At 38.4% G+C, this 14,851-nt stretch overlaps 1 protein-coding gene across 1 annotated transcript in view; it reads right to left on the minus strand.

The window, feature by feature from the left end:
* Positions 1-11,715: 11,715 nt before the first annotated feature.
* Positions 11,716-14,851, minus strand: part of kcnq3 (potassium voltage-gated channel, KQT-like subfamily, member 3) — an 84,954-nt gene continuing 81,818 nt past the window's right edge. Inside the window, exons 12-15 of the mRNA XM_054596392.1 lie at positions 13,617-13,748; positions 13,440-13,535; positions 13,025-13,112; positions 11,716-12,405 (exon numbers count right to left, since the gene is read on the minus strand). Coding sequence (XP_054452367.1) covers positions 11,716-12,405; positions 13,025-13,112; positions 13,440-13,535; positions 13,617-13,748 — 1,006 coding nt within the window. The remainder of the gene's footprint in view (positions 12,406-13,024; positions 13,113-13,439; positions 13,536-13,616; positions 13,749-14,851) is intronic.

Genomic DNA, 14,851 nt, shown 5'->3' on the forward strand with positions numbered 1-14,851 from the left:
GACGTCTTATTATTAATCAGAGAAAATGTAATAATTCAAAGGTACATATTACTAAATGATGAGCTGGAGAACTGAATCTAAAGCCGTCTGTCAGATATTTGAACCCAAGGTTATCAGACACTCTTTTGTCCAAAATGCATAACTTATTTTTAATATAAATCTTTTTTATGAATCTTATTTTAACCCCGTGACCTCTTGAAATAAATCCAACAAAGACAACTCACCAGCTCCTCGTATCGTCCCGTAAACTGTGCAGCAGAGTCGGCCCGTGTTTCACACACCTGTACGCTCAGATAAAGATTAAACCATGCTTGTTCTCCCCCCCCCTCCATCACCTCACCCCTCTCCCCCTCTGAACAGCAGAGGTTGGCAGCATGTTGGCAGCTTACTCTGTGCAAAAAAACACAACAAAACAGGGTGTCTGGCTGCAGAATGGGCACTGATCCCTAACAGCTCCACTGCAAGAAATATCACAACCAATGTGGACAGATAATCTGCATTATTACACAAAAACAATGATTTTTTTTTACTTGCATTTAAAGTGGTAATCTGTGAGGTTTTCCTGTTGGGGTGTTTCTGCACTGTATGTACCTGACCTCACCTGTCAATCAAACAGTGTGGGCGGGACCATGGCCTGTGGTTTCTGAGTGTTGGAAAGAGGAAATGCAGATCACAGAAATAAAAGTGCTTCTATACTGTAATTCAACGTGTAGTTAGGACACACTTCACAATTGTTTCAGTTTAAATATAAATATAAACTACCGAACTGAGATGTCCAGATGTGTTTGAACCAGCTGATCCTCTTCAGTGCTGCAGGACTCGAGTCATTAACTGGATTTCATTAGATTCTATCATCACAATCTGATAAAATGTGAATTTATTTACATTCAAAGCATTAGCATGGTTAATGTTTCTTGAACTGGATCAGTACACCCTGAGGTTTTGTTCAATTTCCATTGAGTTTCCTCCTTTTGACAGAAAGGCCAAACAACTGCAGCCCACCTGAAGACAACAGCTGCATAAACTAGCATGTTAGCTTGTGTGTAGCAAACATGGCATTTTATATATATATATTTTTTATTTATTTATATCAGGTCATTAATATCATGTTGTGTTTCTGCTCCTGTCTGTTTGGTTTCCTTGTTTCAGGGAAGCTGTCCAATCAGCAGCTTCCAATCAGCCCTGTGAGTGACAGCTGACCAGTAAGCCCCGCCCACCGTCACTCACCAATCAGTAACCAGTACAGAGGTGTCATCTCACCCCCACTCCAGTTTCCTTATTTTAATTTCATCAATATATCTAAAAGTGTCTTTATCTGTCTGGACTGTTTCATTCATTTCATAAAAATTTTCTTCAATTTGTATTTATTTTTCTTGCATTTTTATTTAATTTAAAGAATGCCATACCATCCAAGAAACAAAGAAAGATAATAAAAATAACAAAATGATAAGGTACTATATATATTAATATTAACAAAAATAAAAAATATGTTTTTAACTCAAAACATACATTTCTTATTTGTAACATTTAATCAAATTAAAAAAGTAAAAGATGGGGTTAAAGAATTAAGGTTTTTCAATTTTAAATTTCCCTAATAAGATACACAATAAAAAACAACTGTAATAAGACACATAAATTGTATTTTCTTGTTTGAAAAATGTTCTTCCAGAAAGAACATTTGTTACAGTATCGCGATCTGAAAAACTGTAATACAGCATGTCTGTTGGGTATAATCTTTGTTTCATATTTTTTTGATATATTTCTCTAATTTTGTTTGTGGTGCAGAATCTAATTTCAACATAATTTATATATAATATTTGCATTACACAATCACTTCATGTAATTGTGTTTTTAATAATAATTTGACCAACATTATTTGCCTTAAACATAGACTTCATCCATCCCTCACCACCTTAATAATTAAACCAATTAACAGACCATGAAACTGACTTCAGTCACCTGGTAAATGTCATATCAATAATATATAATATATTTCCCTGTCAGAGAGTAGATGTCTCTTTTCTATTGAATCAATAACTTTAATTGTGAATGATCTTTTTTGTCAAAAAACGTTTTTACGGAGCCACCAAAGTCCTTAAATCTTCTGCACACAAATATAAATAATATCATATTCAGGACTAATGTTGAGTTATTTATTTTGCAGCGTACAAACATAACTGTATTTTATAATGTATGTTTTGTTTTAGCTTTAAATGCTCTATTTTATTTATATACTAAACCCATTACTGTAAATGTATGTAAAAGTTAATTACAGTTATTGTTTGTTTGAATATTATATGATTTAAAAATGACTTTCTCAAAAATGAAACAATTTTCATGAAGTTTAAGCTGTTTGTTTTTCATAATCACACCAGTGATAGTTGTGTATTGGACTTTTGTTTAACCTCTTAGGTAAAAACATTATGTGTCATGTCGCTTCTGTGGCAAATATTTATTTTGGTCAGAGTAAAGTGTCCCCTGTTCAGAGGGACACTTCTTGCAGTGTGTCTAAGTGGCCGTAATAAGCCGCCGGAGTGACATACGAGCCGTGGGGAAGATCAGTGAATGAGAGGAGTGAATGTGAGTCTTTAATGACGGGGGATTGGTGGGCACTTTGGTCGCCTTGGCATTCACACCGGGACACATCGAGGCACACAGCAGTAATTGGCAGAGGAGGAAACAGGGCTGCCGAGGGCCTGGGAACAGCTGCCCCCCGGGAGAAGACACACACACACTCTTTGAGCTAATAATTATTAAAAGAATGAAATTAAATGAATTAAAGAGTAAAGAAATAATTTGCACACATGTATATATTGTGGCTGGTTTCCATTGAGGGCCTTAATGCTAATACTCATCAAAATGGCCTTTTGAAAAACAGGATTTGTCCGCTTTCTGCTGGTGTTCCTAAATCAAAAAGCATAAGAAATATGTAAAATATGAGCAAGTAAATCAAATTTATATCAACGAGAGTCTCAAGGAAAACAGGCTGCTGACATTGAGTAGTCATTAGAAGTGAATTTGTGTGTCTGCAGTAGGAACTGAAATACAATTTGCTACTGCTGCTCCTAAAGTCAGTAAGCAAGAAGTAATAATTCATTTGCACAATGAGTTTATTTTTTTCTCCTGCCAGGCTTAGTGAAAACCAGTGTAAATGCAGCACCGACAGTAAACCTCACACATTTGTAGTTAGCATAGCTGCTGCAGGTTTGGGTTATTATGGCTTCTTTTGTTCAAACTGGTCTCCAAGATGTTTCTGTTTGGGTTGAAGTTCAACCGTCTGCTTTCTAGGAAACATTTTACTGTGAGCACGACTAAAACTAACTAGACGAAGCGTCCTTTGATGCTGCAGTATTTATTATGCCTAAAACAGCCCAAATTTGGTTTCCTCAAACCATGGACACGTTTTTGCATTTGGTCCGAGCAAGTGACGTAACAAATAGAACAATCATTTTTGAATGACATGTTGGAAGTTACATGGTATAACAAACGAGAAATTCCTCTAAGAGTGTGTGGGAGGGTTGATCTGATGATGTTATCCCATGTGAAATTCAAAGTTAACTTTCACTTTCACAAATTGTTTTTTTATGGTGATAACGCTTTGTTGTTATGGTTGTTAAGTTAGGATGGCAAGTTACATTGATAAGTAACATTGTTAAGTTACTTTTTGTCACATTGTTAAATTGCATTGTTATGTTACGTTGTAACATTACATTGGGACGTTTTTACTTTACATTGTTAGGTCAAGTTGTTACATTATGATGTGAAGTTGTAGCATTGTTGCATTATGTTGTTACGTAAAGTTTTTACGTAACAATGTCATGTTGTTACGTTACGTTGTTACGTATTTTTGTTGCTTTACCTTGTTAAGTTCTGACGTTAGTACATTAATATCTGTACAAAAATTGTCCAATTATCCAATCGCTTCACAAGGTTAACTACGTGTCATTGCAACTGTTTCTGCAACTGTGAAACCGATTTATGAAACTTTTTAGGAGGGTTCAGAAAAATAACGTATCCTGTTGTTTGCAAAAACGTAGAATGCCAAGTCACACAGTTCATCTCACCGTCAAACAATGCCCAGTCAAACAATTTTCAATTCAATACTTTATTAATAACTGGTGCAATTGAAAAGACAAAAAATTAAAAAATCAAGTAAGAATACATTTGCATATTATATCATCAAATCAAAAATATTCAAAGTGGTCTAATGCAGAATAGAAATGGCAAATTCTTTTTTTAAAACTGGAATGAGAAAAATGATGCACAGCTCTGAAGGCCACTAGTGTAAAGTTGTCCAAACTTCCCTTAAATAAAACCTAAGAACATCAAAACCTTTTTTTTCTGACCCCAAAAAAGCTGCTGTCAAATGAACTCACACAAAGCTGTCTGTATTATCCAATGTCCACGTTTGGAAAGGCATTTTCTTTTCTTTCCCAGAGTGTGATGGTTGCATCTACACAAGAGCAGCAGAGATAATCTTGAACATTGCTTTCATCATTCTTCCCTTCACATCTGTGAAAACAACCTTGTCATCCACAGGTCCTGCTGCACTGAGCCGTAAAGAATATTGCAAAAATTGTTTTTTGTTTAGCTAGAGTAGCTAGTGTAAGTTACCATGAAACAATGTCTTCAGTTTAAAGGTTTTTGGCACATTTTTCAAATAGCTTTCTGGAACTTTTTAGAGAGCTATGCTTTGATCTAGACAAAATAAAAGTTCACTCTGTGGAGTAGCTAGCCTAGACCCTTTGTTTCCAGGGTCTTGTGTTCTTGATATAAACTAACACTGTAAAGGATTTGTAAGGGCTATACTCACAGTTCAAATTGCAGAACAATTAAGGTGCATGGATGTTTCAATTGAAGTTTGAATTGTAAATTAAGGTTATAGAGTGCTGCAGGGATGAAGCATTTTTGTAGCCAAAAGGAAGCATCGCCCTGATTTCCTCAAATAAAAGCCAATAGGTTTTTCCTTAAGATTTTGGATTATTGCAGAAAAAAATCACACAAGGGACGGAACAGGACATTTAAAAAATGCTGACACATGTTTGGGTTTCTGGAACGTCACTCCTTGGTTTGTGGCTGAAGTTGTGAAGCCTTGAGTTCAGCATTTTGGCCGTCACCATATTGGATTTTGGCTTTCACCATTTTGTTTTTTAGCAATCAGTGAATGGAAGTTACCATATTTGGAATGTGGAGGAGTGACGTAGAGATGCCGTAGAAGTATTTTGTTATATATCTTGCTATCATGTGTTAACATGTCTAATGTAGCTTATAGAAAATTAGTTATTGCAGCTCGTTAGCTTGACGTTAGCTCGTTAGCCTTTTGCAATTGTTTTTTGAGTTTGGTTTGACCATGAATGGATCTACAGACAGACTTTTCCAGATAACTGACATATTTTACAGACACAGGCCACATTATTTGCCATGTTCTCGTTTGGATCTCAAACAAATAACTACAAGCCAACCTTTTTGGAAACATACTGCTTTGCCATTTTAGCCAGCGTCAGATGAGAGTTTGGAAATCAGTTTCACCTCTGTGTGTGCAGAACAGAGATAGGTTTAGCCTAGCTTAGCACAAAATACTGGAAGCTAAGGGAACAGCTAGCCTAGCTCCATCAAAAGAGAGAAAACACAACTGAAGAATTCATACGTCATACGTCCAAAGCTCATGTCTGTTTGGTAAAATGTAAACATATCAGATGGGTATATTTATCTGTGTAATTGCAGCCTTCCTCATGGATATTACAAGCAGCTTTGTTCTGCATTTCGACAGCTTTAGCAAGAAAAGCAAGACCATATTAACAAAAAAATAGCATTGATAAGAACCGTACTGTAAAAGGCCAAGGCACAAATAATTCGTAGCATTTAAGATGACTGTAAAATTGCGGGTTATGTAGAATGTGTAGATCAGTGCATTGCTTGGTATGCGGTTACAATGAGTACGATCATACTTAACAGAATAATCACAGCAAGCACTGTCGCCCTCTTGACCAATCAGGTGCCTTAAAGTGCTCCTTTCCACTCAGAATCACATACAGACGAGTTCACTCACAGAGAGCTGAAAGAGATCATGGAAGTGGACGTACACACATAAGAAAGTACACATGAAAGAGGGCACAAATGGGTTGGAAATGCTTGTTTCATACTTCATATGAGGACTAGATTGTGGGTTTTGAAAGACTGGGGAAGGATTTTTGATTGAATCCATCAAGAGAAATGAAAAGTTATTATTCCTGCAGGCTCAGTAAACAACTTGTTTCTACATTCAGAATATAATTTCCTGCCATAAAGCTGCTGAAGGGTAAAAAGTGTGAACGGCGGCTACAACAACTGCAACTTTGATCCAGTTTTTCTTCTGTGAAATTCATTAAAATATCGTCAAGCACTGGAACCACAGGTTAAAAATATACTCCCTGATTTTAATGTAGTCTCCAAAAAAAAAAGAAAAAGTGCGCCAGAACACCAAAATTGAATTTAAACTCAATGCAGCTTATATTTGTGTTTCCAACAACACCAGTAAACAAAGAGAAACTTTGGGGACGTGTGGCTTAAACCAAACTAGGGAGTGTAGTCTTTATAACGGTGCTTCAAATAAGTAATAAGAACTGTTCTGGTTGTAATGGTGACAAGAAAAACAAAACACCACATCATATGATACTATTACAGCAAGGTTTGGAAATGACCACCCAACAACCTTTGCTGTAAAACAACGGAGACAATATTGTTTGTCAATTCCAAAGAAATAATCTTTCTCCATTCACTGTAGCAACTTCAAGATAATATTAAGGCTGAAATGCCATTTTAAGAAATGGGAGGCCAAATTATTGAATTAACCCAATGGTGGTTGGAGGAGATTCTGAGTTTTGGAAAACATAAAAAAAATTGAAACTGGCAGATGAAAAACAGCAAAATTCTGATTGTCAAATTAACAGTTAAAGGGTTTGTTTGCTACTTACTGATGCATATGGAGGTGATTTTGAATGGATCAACCAAGAATGCGTCTCTGAATAGTTACAGTATTCTCTCTGTGTTATCTCTTTTCTATATAATGTGTGCACATGGATTACTCACATTGCTTGCAAATGGACAATAAAACTCCCAAATTCTGGTTGGGACATTGAAGTGATCACATTTTTCCATTGGAGACTTTTTAGTTACTCTTAAATCCTCCAGTGACGTCATTGGTTGAAGAAAAACCTCTCCAGTAGATCTGTCAATCAAAGTATTGATTCACAAGTCGAAGTGGACGGATTACAATGTGGCTGCATTGAATTTGTAAAAATGTTATCCATTTGAGACATATCTGATGCACCAGACAGAAACATTGAACATGTAACAGTTTAAGTTTTACCCCGAAGGTATTATGATAAACAAGCAGCAATCTGAGGAAAGGACATATGTAGTTTGTATTCAAAGGCTTAAAGTTCTAACACTTTCAAAAAAAGTAAAAAAAACTGCTTAAAGCACGTGAATTTCTGTCACTTGGTTTGAACTTTTTTTCTCAGATCACCTTCTGCCTGTAGTGGAGAGGTTTGACATTAAGGACGCCACTGGAGAATGTTTTATTAAAACAGAAATTGGAGGAACACGTGGTCACAAATCAGAGCCTTCATAAGAAAATAATACACATGTTCATAACACACAAAATGTCATCTCTTTCACAAAACCAGAGAGAACACTGTAAAAAGTAATGCTAGCACTTCATTAGAAATATTGAGGGAATAGTTTGTGCACACTGGAAATAAAAGCTAGCATCACTTTTTTTTTTCAGTGCATCTTTGTGTCTTGGAAGACAATTTATTCACAACAATTCACAAAATCTTAGAATGTTAAATTTAACAGTAATGTGCCATTGCTGCTGCAGTTCTTCTCAGTGATGTTCTTAAACTGATTCACGCCTTTAAATTTAGAATGGAAGCAGTTAGAGCTAAAGATCCTGAATGGAAGCAACGAAACGGCGTTCTGTAAATGGACTTCATGTGCAAAGGCAACAAAAACACAGAGGTTAAACTGACAAAACCAACGTCAGTGAACAGACACGCCAGTTAAACTTAGATGTTGACATAAAAAACAGAGAAAGAAAACGAGAAGTTAAACATTTCAACCTTTTTTACATTTCTTGTGCAGCTGAAATAATGTTGAGTCTGAATTTCGGTGAATGAGCCAAAAAGCATCACAAAGCTACAAAACAGCATTTACAAAAGTAAGACTGCACTGTGTGCTGGTTTAATAAAAATAATAATAATAATAATAAAGAAGGACAAATCCCAACAGAAGGTAAACAGAGTTTCACATTCATAAATCCTGTGTGGTGTGTTTGGAGCGTGGTGAGATGAGGTGGCGCTGAAACACTAAATACAGAATGACGAGTCATTCCGAGAGATGTTTCTTGCTTCAGAGGCACAATGAATGAACGTCTACAGGGATATATCATCATGTTGTGTCTAAATGTGGTGACAATTTGTGTCCGCATTGCAAGATAATTCATTTTTTAGAATATATATTTGAATGGGCTTCAGTAGCAGAAGGTATAGTAACTGTAATACAATAAGATAAATAGATTAATTATCATAATAAGTGTTTGGTTCACCTTCATTTCACAGACTGTAGCTGCGTCCACACCAGGCTTCAATCTGAGCTGCAAAACTACACTGTGGTGCTTGTTTTAACCTGCTTGGAGCGCCAGGCGGGTGGAGTTTGTCACAGTCGGATGATTCAGATAAAGTCAGGTAAGTTTGTTTTATCATATTGTGATGTTTTATCAAACTTTTCTGCATTGGCTGTGGTTGTAGAAGCCTTCTTCTAAATGGCAACGCAAACCAAACGCTGAAGTATCCGGTTACATCAGTTCAAATGACAATTAAAATGTGGTTTGTTGTTGTTGTGTGAATTCAAGAAACCGACCTAATAATGGCTTAAAACAACCATAAAGTAACGAAAAAATAGACGCTTTGATCAGAGAAACAAAAACACGAGGAGGAGTCCTGAAATACGTTTTTTTCTTAATTTTCTTATCACTTAAATAATGCTGTTTAAACGACTGTCAATTCAAACGTTTAAGAAAATGAACAAAAATACAAATGGGGAGAGAAAAAAACAAGTTTTTGTCATCCCCTTACAGATTATTATTCCAGTTCATTATCCTTTAAAAACAACTAAGCATTGAGAAAGAAAATAAAATCATATTTTAATAAAGTTAAGGTTTCTTTTTGTCCTTTAATTATTATCCTGGTATAGAAACACAGATTTTCTTGCCGTGTAATTGTCTTAAAACAACTGACTATTGTTCGGCCTGTGACTCCTTATATTCTTCTGTATTTGGACACTTTCGCAAACTCCTGGCTTTCACTCAAACAAATGAGTTCCACAAAAAACGAAACAGAACTCCACCTTCCTGCTGAGTAAATTAAACACGCAGCGGGTGTGATTGCACTCCAAGCAGGTTACAGAAAACTTTGCTCTCCAAAGCCCGGCGTGGAAGCCCTCCTATAACACTCACCACCTCTCTGAAGGTGCTTTAACATGCTATAGATATAGTTGGTTGTCAGATATTACATTCGGTATCATGGTGGCCCTAAATCTAAAGTATAAATGCTGTTTCAGGCCTATATGTGATCTCCTGTAAAGCTCTTTTTGTTGCAGCAAGTGGAGCTCAGACTCGTCTTCAAGTCTGAACCATCAGAAACCCCTTTAGCGTTTCCTACAAGTCTCTCTGCAGGATGTGTTGTTATTAAGTTACAAACTTTCAAGTAAAGATGGATTTTAGGAAAAAGTTAATTCACTTTTGTAAACAGCTTTTTTCTGCCAAAATTGTACGTTTATAACAGATTTTTTTGGACGCTGATATTGAGCGATGTTGACAAGTGGAACAAAGACCGGCTCATGGACACATTTATTGCAACTGTTTTAGATTTGTTGGTAAATGTTTTTATGATTTAATTATTTCCTACTCTACTTCATCAGGACCATTACTACCTGGACTGATTAAAGGAATTCCTTCTTCAAATCAGAGGATTATAAACTGTATATCAGCTTCCTGAATTTGTACTCAAAACATGATTTATGAACATGTTCATGGCAGTTTTCTGAATTTTCTGCGCAGTAAAAAGTCTAGAATCCTGGTCAGAATTTGTATTTTGCAGATTTAAAACAAATTGTGGAGGATTCAAAACACAGATGACCTTTACTACCATTTACCATCTCTAGAGGATAATCGTCCATTCCAAATAGAGCTTTATGAATTTGAATTTGTTTATTCGACAAGAGGTCAAAGGGTGTACGAAGCACATCTGGTTGAGATTTAATAGAGAAAACATGGAGCTCTGTTCAGAATTCATTGTAAGAAAACATCGGATCTGTTAACTAGAAGACTTAAAGTGTATATGTTTAACTTTTACGCTACTATTCAGGATTCATTTTGTTTGTTGAAGAAATTCCCTAAAATCTTTGATGATCATTTTTGGTTTGTCCTTATATTTAAAAACCTCTTAACATTAACTTTTAATGAGACAGAGGCTTTGTTTTCATCGTGACTTCAACATTTTATCTCCAGTATTAGCGTATAAATTATATTATTAGTTATGTTTCTATTCAGGTGAGAGTTTTTAATACATGGAGCACTGTAGTAATTGTGAAATAATCCAATTGTTTTATTTCAAGTCTAGTTCCCGTTAGTGTTAGGACTTTTAGCCACTACTTTGCTCTGACAGTATAAATCCTTTGATCGTCAGGTAAAATCCTTTTCGAGCAGTGATGAACTGAACTCAGCATTCAAGAAGCTAAATTAAAGACGTACAGGTTTATATCCCTGAATTCATGTGCCTACAAAAAGCAGCAGAGATTTAGTGTTTCAAATTCTGTCGAATTCATTTTTTTTTTTACTAAACTGGAAAAAGTTTGTATGCATAAAGTGGTGACATACAACTCAAGAGCACAGTGGTGTGAAAACAAAGTGAGGGGATCTGAGATTCTGGTTACTGGACAGAAGAGATCCTCTGTCAGGATTTACAGCAGAAAAAAAAAAAAAAAAACGGCAAAAGTTTTATCTCCCAAGTCCCTCTTCCTCTCTCATCCACAATCTCTCACACATTCACATACTGATCAAACTCACAGAAACACAGAGACAGGAGACTTTTGGTTCCATTGTCGCCTCTCCAACCGTCACCCCTAGAATGGTGCATCATCATGCAAACCATGCAAAAAACCATGAAAATGTATTCATATAAAAAAATAAGTGTTACAAAAATGGCATAGCAAGTATATGTATCCATTCAATCGCTTTCTCCGTTTCCTGATATCCTAAACTTTGCAGTGTCTACACTAAAAATCGCATGCGTTTACATGCAGTGCGGTTGGCTTTGCAGCGATAAAGCTTTTGGGTGTATATAGTATGTATATTAATGTTCTTTTTTTTATTTGAGCTAAATTTTTGTGAAGAGTGCGCTGTACAGAGTTTTAGTTGACAAACTGTCTGTTTATTTATTTTTTCTGGGCAGTCTCGATGCCATGGCTCTCTGTCTGGACCGGGGTCGGTTGAAGAGATCGGCCTCTGAAGGTCGATGACCTCGCTCAAAGGCGTATTCCACCCACCTTTCTTTCCGCACCGGTTCGGTCCAGAGGTGTGGCTTTGACCCAAGCAGATGTGGGTTTAGAGGCATGGGTTGGATTCAAGGTCTTAACTCAGAGTGGCAGATTTCTGTGCGGTCACGCGAACACCTCTCAGGGTGGCGTGTTCCACACAGCGTCACCAAATCCCTCCCCCGTGGACGAGAGAGGCAGGGGCCCCCCGCTGGGCGTAAAGGGGTCCGTGTCCGTGTCCGTCTCCCCCTCCGCCAGGTAGCTCGGTCTGGGTCTCGTCCAGCCGGCGTCTCCGGTTGCCACCCCGGCCCCCGTCGACAAATCCCCCACTTCCTCCCGCTCCCCAGAGATGCTGAACCCGCTCAGCGAGCGCTCCAGCTCCTCGTGGTTCACCGACATCATGGAGAGTGGCGAGTCGCCCCCGCGCCCCCCTGTGGTCCTGCCCGGCCCCGCCGACAAGTCCTGCAGGGAGCTGATGGGCAACACTGTGGGACGCTCGGCGTAGGTGGGGATTGCAGCCGGAGGGTGGCGTTGTTGGAGGTGCGACGGCGGGGGTTGATGGTTCGGAGGTACGTGTCGTCCGCCGGTCCCCTCCACGCCTCCTCTTCCTCTGACACAGTACTGATTCCCCTTGCTGGAAGGCATCTGGTAGGACATGTGCGGGAACGCCTCGGCGTAGTTGAAGAAAACCCGCCGGATCTCACCGTTCGCCGTCGGGTCGCAGGTCTCCAGGGTCATGTGGGCGGCGCCGGCGGAGTCCACCTGCAGGTGCTCAGTGTGCTGGATGTGCATGTCCACCAGGAAGTCCAGCTTCTTCTCCATGTCCTCCACCTGAGACAGAGACACATTACACCGGATGATCGACTGTTTCTAAAAAAAGAAACGTTTTCTACAAGTGTCAGGGCGAGTAAAGGCCGTTCACATGTTGAACGGCCTTTACTCCCCCTCAAATCTAATGATGTCAAAGTAGACGAGCGGAAGAATCGCTCAAAAGAGAGAGCAATGTTCCCAAGTTACGGCATATATGCTTTCTTTCTTCCATAAATAACAGACTACGGAAAATTAATACTGAAGTTGATCATTTATAAGAGAGGAGGGGACAGGAAGTCAGAAATGATAACTCGTTGCTGTGTTTTAGACTCATTAATGCAGCACTTCATAGGTCAGCACTGTCAACTTTGCAAAAACAAAAACTTTGTGTGTTGAAGTTCATCAAAGTTGAAGTGTTCATAAAAAGTACGTTGCAAATAACTTTGCCTGTCTTTGGCAGATTTATTTCAGTTTAGGATTTGAACCAGCAACGTGTGGAACCCAATCTTTTCAGATTTGCATTTGAATCTGACTAAATATTCCTACAGTTCTCTTTGGTTCGACTCAAATATAAAACTTCTAAAAGTGTTAGAAACTCCAGTATTTATATCACGCGTTGCCTTGCGGTTCTCGTCCTCACCTGTCGCTCCACCCGGACAAATCTACCCATCATGCTTAGGTCTTCGGGATCTGGCATGGTAGCGGCTTTGGATAGGTAGGACTCATGCCTGAAAAACAAGGACACTGAGTAGACGTGGACTGCACAGACATTTGTTACAACAGATTCACCTGCGCAGAGCAACTGCCTTAGAAATACAAAGTGTTACTTATAGTTGGAACTGTTTACAGCCAACCACATAGTAAAATGTACTACATGATAAGAGAAACAAGACGAAGATGCAACCAAAGCAATTCATTGTTAAAATGAAAAAAAATACCAGCCTTTGTACAGTACATAAAGTCAGACAGTAAAGTAAATATAATAGATAAAGCTAGCATTATTTTGGCACTTTTGTTAGTCTTATATTGCAATAAAATCTTATAACATTCTGTACCTGGGCGACTGATTGGGCGGGTAGGTAAAGGGCGCTTTTGGAGTTTTCTTTTGTTTGGGGGTGAGGGGGGGTCCAGGGGCGAGAATCATGTCGATCCTTAAAGGAAAAGAAACAGGATGAGCTTAAAGGAAGAGGAGATATCAAACAGACTCCCTGATGTGCAGTGTAGCTGCTGACCTTGTCTGGAGGTATTTGATTCGACAGAGCATGTCCAGGTGTCCAGCAGAGTACTGCTCGATCACGTCTTTGACATCGTAAGGCCTCAGAGTTTCCTTAAACCGCTTCTTGTTCAAGAGGAATTGCATGATCCTGTGAAAAGAAAGAGTGTCAATTCAACAGTTTGAACGTTAAAGTGACAGAATTATTTTATATCAAACTTGTAAAACCCTCTCTCTGGTCTGGGTCACTGTCCCGAGACATTCCCAGGCCAGATGGGTTATGAAATCCCTCCAGCATGTTCTCGGTGTCCAGAAATCCCTAAAATAACCAGGAGGCATCCCAATCAGGGACCCAAGCCGCCGCCACTGGTTCCTGTCCATGGAAGGATTACTTAACGAGCCTGCAAAATGTCACTAGAAGAGATGTTTACCATCCAGGACATAAAAAGAATACGACGAGACACCAAAAGACTCCACAAAGACAAAAACAACTACAAAGAGGTGCAAAACAGCTGCAAAGAGACACAGAGACTTACATCGACTATGAAAAGGAACTAAATAGCCACACATAGACTCAAAATGACTACAAAGAGATACAACATGATCACACAAAGAGACTCCAAAGAGACCAAATGAAATACAAAGAGATGCAAAACAGCTCCAACGAGACATAGAGACTTGCAACCACTATGAAAAGGAGCTGAAGAGCCTAAAAAGGACTCAACCACAAAATTAGCAAAACAACAACAGACCAAAAATAACTACAAAGTGACCAAAACCATTCCAAAGTGACAGCAACAACTACAAAGAGACAAAATGATCACAAAGAGAGAAAAAAACAACAAGAAAAAGAGCCTTTACAACTGAAAAGTCTGTCTGTTCTTGCTGCTTTGTAGGAGAGCTGGTGTGGCCCTTTGCATGTCTGTGCCCAGGAGCCTATTATCTCATAATCCACCCACATTCCTTTGGATACGAAGGAACAGCTGCTCATAAATACTTTGATTTCGATCACTCTGGTACTTCTGGATGTCTCAGCATCTCATCCAGTCTCTTGGTGAACCCAACCACCCTGTGATATATGATCTCATTCTCTTGGTGAAGAACCAAAGCTCATGAGCTAAGAGTTGGAACGACAACATTGCCTTCAGCCTCAGCTCCACAACAACAAGCCGGAACAAAGCCAGTAATTGCTGCAAAAGAAGCACTTTCAATCTTGTGCTCTCTTACGATCAATCATAAACAAAACCCAAAGAC

Source organism: Anoplopoma fimbria, chromosome 3, assembly GCF_027596085.1.
Source record: "Anoplopoma fimbria isolate UVic2021 breed Golden Eagle Sablefish chromosome 3, Afim_UVic_2022, whole genome shotgun sequence".
In the NCBI taxonomy this organism is placed as follows: domain Eukaryota; kingdom Metazoa; phylum Chordata; class Actinopteri; order Perciformes; family Anoplopomatidae; genus Anoplopoma; species Anoplopoma fimbria.